The following is a 12,711-nucleotide window of genomic DNA, read 5'->3' on the forward strand; positions in this document are numbered from 1 at the left end:
TATGAATACCATTTAGTCGCTATTTAGCGCTGCAAGTCGCTTAAGAAAGAATTGCTTTCCTGTCCAATCGTGTGGCTCACAGCTTTTCTTCTGTAGCACATGGAGGTTCCCAGGAAGACTGTCCACTGCAGTGATTCCCAACCTTGGTCCTCAAGGCACACTTACCTTCCTGGTTTTAGTAATATCCATGATTGTGCACAGATGTAACTGAGGTACTAATTAAGTCACTTGTGCACAAGTATGGCTATCCCTAAAACCTGGACTGTTAGTGTGCCTTGAGGACCGTGGTTGGGAACCCCTGCCCTAGGTCCTAATCAGCGCTCCTTAAATTAAACAAAAACGGATATTCGGTTTCACAACATAAAGTGCTAAATAGGCTTTGAACAGATTATGTTCTTACCTGTATATGACGCGTCCACCCTTTGTTGAGGAACTGAAATCCGTACGCTTTACGTAATTTCCGGTAGCATAATATCAGTCGCGAGCCCCCATCTATGAATACTTTTTAGTTGCTATTTAGCGCTGCAAGTCGCTTAAGAAAGAATTGCTTTCCAGTCCAATCGTGTGGTTCCAAAGCACAAAAAGTTATTTATGTAAAAAGGAGTAACACGATGTAAGAGTTAACAATTAGAGAAAAATCAATTATATAGCCGATACATACATGTGCGCACTGGTCTCAGTATACAGTCATCAATCCAGAAGTCTGTGGTTGCTAGAAGATGTGTGTACACTGAGGTCAGGACACAGCCTATATACCTTACAGAGTTAACAAAGGGACAGATTGACAGGTTCCCATTGGTTCTTGCTTCTGGTCAATCTGGTCATTGGTCAGTTCATACGATGTCATCAGGGGTATGGCTCAGTCTTCCAACAGTCACATTGTGTAGCTTCCTGCCGAAGAACTGGTTAATACTGGGTACAACACTGAATACAAGTAAGAACATTCTATTCAATAACTCCCTATCATCCATAACTAGTGGACGCATGATGCGACTTTGCCGATATAAACGGATGTCTGCAAATAAACAGGGATTTAGTATGATACCAAACCCTGACATGTCCACTGTATTCTGAACCTTAGATCTCTTTTAAGTACATCTCACATCATAATTATTAGATAACAATACCTTTAATAACTCTGGTTATTAACTATAATGTGTGGGAACCATTTTATACAAATGCTATCGCATATGTGCGTCTGTGTATTGAAATAGCAAATGTGCGTGAATGTGTGTTGTGAATTCGCATTTGTGCGCATTGGATTGCACCGACGCAAAGTAGCGTCCTAGTAACACATCATCAGACTATAGACGACTATATCGTCAGATAATAATTGTACAACGATCATATCCAATTATTTGACTTTGACACACCTGAGGAGAACGGAACAACTGCGTCATGCACAGGTAAATTTCCGGAGACAAGTTGTAACTGTGACTTGTAACACTATGTCTGCTAAATTGCTAAAAACATTGTCATTAGTCTTGAATCCATCATAATTACTGTTATTTTCAAATGTTGTCTTTATCCACACAAGTATTTACTGAGGATTTGAACCCTGTTTATTGATTGTATGTATATTGTGGGTGGACATAATTCATGCAATAACCAAGTGATTCTCTAGGGACCACTTCAGATGGCAAGATAATAATCCTTAGGCAGTATATTTAACAAGTCCCTGTTATATATATATATATATATATATATATATTTGTAGGTATTTATTTGTATCACTGTGTTCTGATATCTCATACAAGCCATGCAATATTTTAAAATAATGAAAAATAAAAGTTAAGTCTTAATTTATTTTCATTTCATGTTTTTGGGGGGTTAGGGTGACGGTCGGACCTCCTGTTGGTATACGCTGAGCAGAACTTTGACCCTGGGAGCTTATTCTGGGCCTTCAGCTGGATGGATTTGGATGAAAACTTCACAGAGTTGGTACCATTAGATCACAGAAGACATACTAGGGGGTTGAGGTCTCGGTCGGACCTCCCATTGGTGTACGTTGGGCACAACTTTGACCCGGGGACTCTGGGCAGAACTTAAATCCAGGGAGCCTATTCTGAGCCTTCCACTGGATGGATTTGGATGAAAACTTCACAGAGGAGTGGCAATTGGCCTGGGATGCTTAATGGAGTGGCTGGGGTCCTGGTCAGATCTCACGGCAGAGTGCGCCATGCAGAACTTTGACCCATGGAGCCTGTTCTGGGCCTTCTACTGGATGGATTTGGATGATATCACATAATTTGGATGAAAACTTCACAGAGTGGTAACATTGGATCCCAGAAGACATAGTAGGGGATTGAGGTTCCTGTTGGACTTCCTTTTGGTGTATGCCAGGCAAAACTTTTACACTGGAAGCCTGTTCTGAGCCTTCCACTGGATGGATTTGGGTGAAAACTTTTTCAGAGTGGTAACATTGGATCCCAGAAGACATACTAAGAGGTTGAGATCCCATTCAGACCTCCCATTGGTGTATGCTGGGCAGAACTTTGACCCAGGGATGCTGGGCAAAATTTTGACCTGGGGGCCTCTTCTGGGCCTTCCACTGGATGGATTTGGATGAAAACATCACAGAGGGGTGGCAACTGGTCTGGGATGCCTAAAGGAGTGGTTGGGGTCCGGGTCGGACCTAATGGCCAAGTCTGCCAGGCAAAACCTTGACCCAGGGACCTTCCACTAGATGCATAAAATTAATTGGTTTGTTTGTTTGTCTGTCTGGTTATGCATTTGGACACCCCTGCACTGATTAGGATGAAACCAATGTGAGGGGGTCCAGTTGGATCCTGGCAAGGTTTTTGGTGGATTAGGGTCCTGGTCGGACCTCCCATTGGTGTACAATGGGTAAAACTTTGATCCAAGGAGCCTGTTCTGATTCTTCCACTGGATGGACTTGGACGAAATCTTTACAGAGTGGTAACAATGGATCCCAGAAGACACACTAGGGGGTTGAGATCTCAGTCGGACCTCCCGTTGGTGTACGCTGTGCAGAACTTTGACCCAGGGAGCCTCTTTATAGCCTTCCTCTGGATGGATTTGGATGAAAACTTCACAGATGGGTGGCAATTGGTCTGGGATGACTAAATGAGTGGTTGGGGTCCCAGTCGGACCTCACAGCAGAGTGTGCCTGGCAGAACTTTGACCCACGAAGCCTGTTTGGACCCAGGGAACTTGTTCTGAGGCTTTCACTGGATGGATTTGGATGAAAACTTTACAGAGTGGTAACATTGGATCCCAGAAGACATACTACGAGGTTGAGGTCCCAGTTGGACCTCCTGTTGGTGTACGTTGGGCAGAACTTGACTCGGGAGCCTCTTCTGGGCCTTCCACTGGATGGATTTTGATGAAAACTTCAGAGGGGTGGCAATTGGTCTAGGATGCCTAATGGAGTGTGGGTTCCCGGTTGGACCTTACAGAAGAGTGCGCCGGGCAGAACTTTGACCCAGGGAGCCTGTTCTGGGTCTTCCACTAGATGGATTTGGACGACATCCCATAATAAAACTTAATAACTTGAAGATTTAAACCTGGGCAAAGCAGGGTACTTCAGCTAGTAGATACTGTATTTATTTATTTTTTAAATCTCTTTTTTACTTATAATTATACTTTTACCCAATGATTTATTCAATGTAGTAGTAGTAGTAGTAGTAGTAGTAGTAGTAGTAGTAGTAGTAGTAATACATTATATTGTTTAAGTCATTCATTTCTAAACTATGTTGTGATTTGGCACCCTTGGGTGCCACAAGTTTGTGTTCCAGGACCAAATCAAGTTATTTATGATCAAAGTGATAGGCAAAACCAGAGCTGGTGGCTGCCAATCATAATATACAGTCAGTGCCAGATTAAGATCCTCATGGGCCTGGAGCTGAATTTTATGAAGGGCCTATTGTGGAGGTGTGGCTACTTATATGGGGGAGTGACCAGTGATGTGGGGGGTGTAAACAAAAAGTGTGATCTGGATCTTGCAGTGCCATTGGTGGCCCAGTGTGGGTTAGCTTGGTAATTATTATGTTTGTATGCACCCAGACAAAAATGTTAGTCTTGCGCCTGCCCCTACCTATCTCATTCAAAAATGCTTTTAATTGCCATTGTTTCAGACATGCCATTGTAATCAAATGTGCTCTCTCCCATATATATATATATATATATATATATATATATATATATATATATTATGTATACATTATGTTTATATATATATATATATATATATATACACACACATAATATCTGTTTATACACACACCCGCTGTATGTATATATATATATATATATATATATATATATACACACACACACACACTGTATATATATGTCCAGGAAAATGTCTGCACTCACATCCTCATCTCAGACGACTAATAGGGGTGCTCCCCCTGGAGCAGAGTCCTGATCCAGTGTAACATAAATGAATTGAATAAGGGGCACTCACCAGAGCATTTCCAGCAGAATAAAATGATTGAATAGCTTACATATGTCAGTAGACATTTTGGTCCAACATGACCCTTATCAAGACCAGCATCAGCACGTGTGAAGAAAAGACAGCATATGTCCAAACAGAACCCCACAGACCTCCTTGCCTGTGTCCCCAGCACCTCCACGTGTCACATCACCGCGCAACGCTAACATCCGGAAGTAAACTGCTTTCCACCAGGTGAACGTATACACCCGTGGGCCGAAAGTGAGTGAACTACCGGTCACGTGTCCAAGAAGGCGGGTCTAGTTGTCATAGCAACAGCTAAGATGCTAAAGTACAGTCTCACCTAGCATCAGTTTTAGCCTCACAGCGCACCGCATCACTTATTGAGCTCTACTTATGCATAAAATGCATCAAACAGCATAATCATCCTTATATACCAGCAGTATAAATAACAAATCCAATATACATAAATTAGAGATGAGCGGTTCGGATTCTGTGGAATCCGAACCGCTCCGAACATTGGGGATCCGAGTCCACCCGAACCCTGTTCGGGTGTTCACCGCCTGACTCGGATCCCCGTTCGGGGCCGAACGGCGGCCGGCCTGATGTCGGATTCTCACTAGAGAATCCGACATCAGGTCTCCTCGCGTGTAGGGCAGAGCGCAGTGATAGCGCTCTGCCCTACACAGACACAGACACACAGCCGCCAGCGGCAGCTGTGTGTTTGTTACAGCAGCCAATGAGAGTCACACAGACTCTCATTGGCTGCTGCACGGAGGGAGCCGGCTGGAGCTCACACATGAGCTCCGTCTTCCGGCTCCCTCCTCAGCGTGTGACAGAGCGGACGGCGCGGGAGCGGGGATACAGGTAAGTTTTTATTTTTTATTTTTTTATTTGTGCAAGGGCCGGGGGCACTACTGGGGGAGGTCTGCACTACTGGGGGGGTCTGCTACTGGGGGGGGCTATACTACTGGGGGGGCCATACTACAGAGGGGCCTGCTACTGGGGGGGCTATACTACTGGGGGGGGTCTGCACTACTGGGGGGGTCTGCTACTGGGGGGGCTATACTACTGGGGGGGCCATACTACAGAGGGGCCTGCTACTGGGGGGGGGCTATACTACTGGGGGGGTCTGCTACTGGGGGGGCCATACTACTGGGGGGATCTGCACTACTGGGGGAGGTCTGCTACTGGGGGGGGCTATACTACTGGGGGGGCCATACTACAGAGGGGCCTGCTACTGGGGGGGGCTATACTACTGGGGGGGTCTGCACTACTGGGTGGGGTCTGCTACTGGGGGGGGCTATACTACTGGGGGGGCCATACTACAGAGGGGCCTGCTACTGGGGGGGCTATACTACTGGGGGGGTCTGCTACTGGGGGGGCCATACTACTGAGGGGCCTGCTACTGGGGGGGCCATACTACTGGGGGGGCTTACTACTACTGGGGGGGGGGCTGCTACTGGGGCAGCCTACTACAGGGGGGGCCATACTACAGGGGGGGCCCATACTACAGGGGGGGCTACTACTGGGGCAGCCTACTACTGGGGGGGGGGGGCTGCTACTGGGGCAGCCTACTACTGGGGGGCCATACTACTGGGGGGCCATACTACTGGGGGGGCATACTACTGGGTGGCATGCTAATGGGGGGCATACTACTGGGGGGGCCTGCTAATGGGGGGCATACTGCTGGGTGGCATGCTAATGGGGGGCATAGTACTGGGGGGGCCTGCTAATGGGGGGCATACTACTGGGGGGCATTCTACTGGGGGCACTGCATAGTGGACCCTACTACTAAGGGGACTGCATAGGGGGCACCACTGCTGGGGGACATTGTGTAAGGGACACCGCTACTGTGGGCATTGTGTAAAAGGGTCACTACTGTGGGCATTGTGTAAAAGGGGCACTACTGTGTGTCGTAACATAAATAAGAGACACTACTTTATGGTGTATTGTGAATCAGGCCCTATGTGCGGTGTAATGCTAATAAGATTGTGCACTGTGACTCCTAGGGCCGTAGCCCACTTTGTAAACAAGTACTGTGACTCTGCTGGCCGTACCCCACTGGGTGGGTGCACTACTTTTCATTTCTGTCACTGCTGTGTGGCAATGTGTCATAGATGTGCTTTATACTGTGGTGTCTGTGTCATTGTGCCGCTGCTTTGTCGCTTAGTAACCAGTCAGCTCACTGCAACCTTTAGCCAATAATGTTGAAAACAATATTATAAGCTGTGATATGGTCTAAATTGACTGGAAATTAATGTTATTGAGGTTAATAATACTCTAGGAAGAAAAAAAAGACCAATTTATGTGATTTTAGCTTTTTTTCTCAATTTTTGTAAAAAAATCCAAATCCAAATCCAAATCCAAATCCAAAGCCAGTCACCGCAGTTTGGCAAATCCAAATCCAAAGCCGGACGACGAATTAGAACCAAATCCAAATCCGGCAAAAATGGTCCGGCGCACATCCCTAACATAAATTCTGTAGTGACCATGGGGCAGCGCAAAGCAACATAGGAGTCACAGACGATCAATGTTAATAACAATCATTAAACACTAATTCTCTGCATATGTCATTGTTTTCTCTGGGAACGGAGAATGTCTGAAATGTAACATTAACCCCAAGTCCAGATTAACAATGGGGCAGAAAGGGCAACAGCCCCAGGCCTCCACATAAAATAGGCCCATCATAATCAGCTGTTGAGCTGCATCTCCAGAGAGGGACTGCTGAAATTTGATTTCCGCTTCCTATTAGCTAATACTTGGGGCGGTGCATCCCACCACACTTCGCAAGCATGACGGCATTATTTATACCTGTATGCATGAAGAGAAACGCAAAGGGCAGCTCTTTCGGTAAGAGTTGTCCTTTGCGAGTGAAGAATTTCCAGCTCAGTGACCCAGAAATCTCTCTGGCATCCTTCTGCGCATGCGCAAAAGGACGCACGCTGCTGGAGGTACTGCTGGAGGTACTGCTGGAGGTACTGCTGGAGGTACTGGGAGGGATCCACTTAGCTTCTATTGGCATCCATCACATTCTTGGTGCATATGAGAAATGCAGTCAAACCCCCGAAAATGCATTTTGTTGGTTTGACCACATTTCTCACATTGGTGCATCCCACCCCTGGTGGTTTTATACTGTGAACTTTCAAGACTCCTTATGGCAATGTCACAGCATATTTATTTTATTTGAACCTAAGTGCTTGTACCTATTGTTTTATTATTCTGTTAATTTGAACACTTTATACAAATCTTATACTTATATTTAAGATTTTTTTTTATTTTAAACACAGACAGAAAACACATGTACTGTACATACCAGGGCTTATTGAGGAGCTGCTGCTTCTCCAGAAGTTCTTGTTTCAGGCTCTCAACCTCCACTTTGAGCTCAATATTCTAAGAAAGAAAATTAAATCTAATTCAGTAGAAAACTTTACTGTAGCAATTCTTAAGTATAATTTATTTTATTTGGGATATTCCAATAGGAAAAAAAGAACCTGATTTATTAATCCTCTTCCAACTGATTATTACTTTCGTTCCAAGTCTGTAATATTACTAAGGGGCTGATTCAGCAGAGGACAGAATTGCAAAGCTGTACACAAGCAGCTTTGCAATTTCGTGCTTGCAAATATGCAAATGCAGAAGGAGGTGTCTGACTGCCCCTGCTGGATTTGCGATCCCAGCACTGCGACTAAGATCGCAGGCTGAGATAACCATAGCGATCATTGGTCACAATTGTGGGCGGCAGAAAATGTGGGTGACACGTTCCTGTTTCTGGAAACACCACCCATCCCCGCCCCCTCACTGCCCAATAAATGCCTCTGCCTGTCAATCTGGCAGAGGTATATCAGTATATCAGGGTCTGCATGCTATCACACAAGACCTGTCATGCACATGCCTCTCACTGGCTGAGAGGTGGAGGCTCACCTCTCACAGCCAAAGAACATTCAGCCATGCATTTCTATGTGAAATACAGCGGCTGGAGTGATATTCGGGAAGTACCGTCCTTAGAGGATGGTACAATATCCGGGGGTCCGCACTTCTCATTTTTTTTATTTTAAGAAGACAATGGATACCTACAGGGAATGAAGAGGACCGGAACCAATGGGTAGGTGAGTATGTTTTTTATATTTTACAGGTACCGATCGTGGATTCTACTGAAGAAGGGGACAGACCAGTGCTAGGGACAAGTTAAGTATGTAGTGTGAGCAGTGCTCGAAGTGGGAATTTAGAGGTGGGGGTATGGAAATTTGAATCCCCCACCCACCTCTCACTCCCTGCTACCCTTTTAGCCCCTGGTTCTCTCACCCACTCACCTCTCAGTCTCCTGTCACTCCCCACCACTTCTCCCTGCCTGCATCCCCCTCTCTCACCCCTTCTATTCTCTCTAACAGAATCCCTCTGCCAGTCTCTCTCTCTGATTCCCTCTTACCTGCAATTGGAATGGAGCCGTGAGTGTATGTATTTGTAATAAAAATATACAACAAACTGTATTGTTTTTTATATATTTCTCTTGCAGGTGAACTAGAGGTACTAAAGGGCCCTTAATGCCCTGCATGCTGGTACTTGTGGTTCTCCAAGTACCAGCATGCGGGAGAGGCTTGCTGGGTCCTCTAGTTCTCTTGTAAAGGACAATATTATTTTAACAATTTTTTACACAATTAACTTGGCAACCAAAGCCAGGGATAGCCCCGAGCATCAGTCCAGGCCTTCGGTGCCCTGGAGAGGGGGCATCCCTTTATTGGGGGGTCCCACCTCCCAAGGGATTTCTGGCCTGGGCTGACTAGCGTGGGGTGCTGAATGCTTTGGCCGGGGAACCCTGTGAAGTGGGTGCCATGGCTGCAGCATTACACCCCCCGCTAGAAAGAGTCCGGTGCATTTTGTGGACAATACAGGGGACCCCCTACGTCTTTTTTTCCCTGTATTTTCACAACTAGGACTGGCTCACACATCCCGTTGCTAGTTGTGCTTTTGGGGGAGGGGCCCCACAGCATGTTTTTAAAAAAATTTAACACTTTAATAGCTTTTTACACGGATCTCACTGATTTGTGAATGCTTCTGTGAAACAAGCACCTGCTCAGGCTAAACTCGCTAGCCTGAAGCAGGTCTATTATTTTGTGAGTTTTATTTAAGTAATTCTGTGCTAGTTAAAAACTCGAACTCTATTACATTGGTTGAGTTGTATGTTTTCCATGGTAAAACTTCTGGATGCGACTTTGCACCATGCAGGTTGTGGAAATGCAAAGAACATGTAAGTTTGTATGTTCTTGCAGACTATTACAAGTGCAAATTGTAAAAAAATGTGAGTCTAAGCTCTCATTTTTTATACAACCCACACCCTATTACATAAGCCTGTGTTTGTACAAAGCAGTCAATAAAAAGATAATTTTGTGTTTATGTACCTAGACACAATTTCCACTAAGACAATAAATTAGTTTACAATGCAATTAACAATAGCAGATTTCTCCTTGCAAAAAGCACTGTACATAAGGCAAGAATATCAGATATACATTAATCCTTTAGGAACACTAACAACATTATTACATATATGAGAAGAACAATAAAATGCCTATTGAATAAAAATAGTTAAATTGTTGTTTCATCTTTTTTCTCACAAATATTGAGATTTCTTTTGCAGAAATGTAGGATAAATACCAGGTCCCAAATGTGGGTTATTTGCAATGTCAGATATGCCCCCTTTTTACACTATCTGTAGACACCATGATCCCCCTCAGCACAGTGATGTGCAGTGAGGTCAATGGCTGGGGAGGCACACATTGAGTGCTGGGAGTCTCTCACCTCCTACTTACTGTAACTCTCCCCTCACTACACTAAGGGTCTGATTCAGAGTTGGGAATAGAGTGAGATGTCTCTCTCAACTGTGAACCTGAACAAACCATATTGCAATGCAAGGGGTGTAAATACATAATTTTTTTTACATGTAGGTTAAATACTGGCTGCTTTTGCATGTAGGCAGTGGTGTAGCTACTGCCCCCGCGGTGGCTTGGAGGCGCTGGGTAGCTTGGGGGCGATGGGGGTAGTAGTTCCGCCACTCAGTGGCGGAACTCCCGTAACTACAGAGGGTGCAGGGGGTGTGGTCGCACCCCCTGTACCCTCCATCTGCCGGGCGCCCGCTGAGTGTGTTACCAGCGGGCGCCCGGCTCCTATTCAAACCCCCGGCAGCCGGAGGATTGAGCTACCTCGGTCTTCCAGGTCCCACAGGGCACTATGGGAGTGACGTCATGACGTCACTCCCATAGTGCCGAGGAGCGGACGCTGGGGACAGAGCTCAGGAGTGCGCTCCGTCTTCCGGGTTCCGCAGAGCACTATTGGAGTGACGTCATGACGTCACTCCCATAGTGCCGAGGAGCGGACATGGGGTATGGACGGCAGCAGCACTGGAGCAGGGATAAAGGTAAGTCTTTTTTTTTGTGTGTGTGTTTGTGTGAACGAGGGGGGGAGCAACTACAGGGGGCATAATGTGTATTTGGCATTACTGTGTGCACAATGTGCTATTAGGGGCATTACTGTGTGGCATAATATGTAAGGGGCATTACTGTGTGGAATAATGTGTTGTATGTGGCATTACTGTGTGGCATAATGTGTTGTATGTGGCATTACAGTGTGACATAATGTGAAATAGGGACATTACAGCATGGCATAAATTTGTTATAAGGGCTTTACTGTATGTTATTGTGTGTTATACGTGGCATGTGTAAGGGGCATTGCTGTGTGGCATAATGTGTTGTAAGGGGCATTCCGGTGTGGCATAATGTGTTGTAAGGGGCATTCCGGTGTGGCACACTGAGTTATAAGTGGCATTACTTAGTGTGTCACAATGTGTAAGGCACGTTGCTGTATCATGTAACCACACACCTTAAACATCATCTTTGGGTGTGTTTGATCTTTGGTCAGGGGGGCCTGAAACTTTTTTGGCATGGGGGAGCAAAATTTATAGTTACACCACTGCATGTTGGCCACAAATACTACATAGCTTTATTATTACTCTACAATTTAGATTAACACTCCTCCCAAATCTAAATCTCTCTGCACATTTGAAATCTGCCCCACCTGCATTGCAGCATGGTTTCACCAAGATGATCAGTTGAGAGAGATATCTCTCTCTGGACCTGATTCAGACCCGTTCGCTAACGTGCGATCGCTCGCTGCCGGGCGATTGTTGTATCAAAGCTGGATAATTGGCTGAGACAAGATCAGCTTAAAATTGAAGCGTGCTCGACACCATCTTGCGAATGGCAGCTAGACTCCATTTTAGAAACAAGAATCTGCAAGACGACATTTTGCAACCAGCGTCACTTTAAGTTACAACTCACGAGCTAAGAACAGATGGCAATGTTTTTGATAATCTAAATAGAATAGACCATGCACCAGAAACTGTGAGTCTTCTACATACAAATTGGAAATCCATGTTGGCAATTGTAATATAATCCAGGCATTGATCTACACAATTGGATTTGTCTGAATCCAAACAGGTTTTAGTTTCATACCTAGACAGGATGGTTTAGTCTCACAGCTGGAAGTCACATTTGCATTGCAGTCTGAAACTGTGAGTGAGGAATGATATGTGTGTATATATATATATATATATATATATATATGTTAAGTCCATCATAGATGGAATCTCATGCATAAACACCGCACATTACGCACAATTGAGCTGCTAACATGATGCCCAGTAGCGAATGCACAATTATTAGCATCATGCGATTGCATCTTTCATCATTTCACATACACACATTATGCTTAAGACCCCGAATTAAAATACCATTTATTAGCTTTATGTGCACGCATCTTCCCCAAGTTAACCAAGTTATATCAAACCCCGAATACTCACACATTACATATTCACACATAAGGTTTAATAAGCTTTAAAGTGTATAATTTAAGTTGGTTCAGTTAGTTTAAATGCTGAGAAATAAAGATATTTGATAACTAAGATATTATACATGCTAAACAAGTCGTGTTTGGTTTTGTACTGATGCGTACTCTTTTTACAGTATTCCGGTGTTATCGGTGGGGAGATCGCATCATGCATTCTTGAGTTATGGATCGCAGAGCCTACAAGCAACAAAATGTATATTTCATGAACAACGTTAGGATGTTGCAGGGGGCGGGAAGGGAGAGATCCCCAGCTGTTAGAGGCAGGGAGAGTCTATTTGAACCAGCCTGTTAAATGCTCTGTAACAGATACTTCTCCCCTGGGAACCAATGACATCAGCAACAAACTTCCCTATTGTCCTGTTTATTCTGGGGGGGTATAAATATGTGTGCTCAAA

The 12,711-nt window shown here is 44.9% G+C and overlaps 1 protein-coding gene across 1 annotated transcript in view; it reads right to left on the reverse strand.

The window, feature by feature from the left end:
- PDE4DIP (phosphodiesterase 4D interacting protein) overlaps positions 1-12,711 on the reverse strand; it is a 361,535-nt gene that overhangs the window by 307,356 nt on the left and 41,468 nt on the right. The window contains exon 2 of the mRNA XM_088451272.1: positions 7,734-7,810. Coding sequence (XP_088307398.1) covers positions 7,734-7,810 — 77 coding nt within the window. The remainder of the gene's footprint in view (positions 1-7,733; positions 7,811-12,711) is intronic.

The sequence above is a fragment of the Taudactylus pleione genome, unplaced genomic scaffold (genome assembly GCF_031769625.1).
Source record: "Taudactylus pleione unplaced genomic scaffold, aTauple2 ptg000543l, whole genome shotgun sequence".
Lineage (NCBI taxonomy): Eukaryota > Metazoa > Chordata > Amphibia > Anura > Myobatrachidae > Taudactylus > Taudactylus pleione.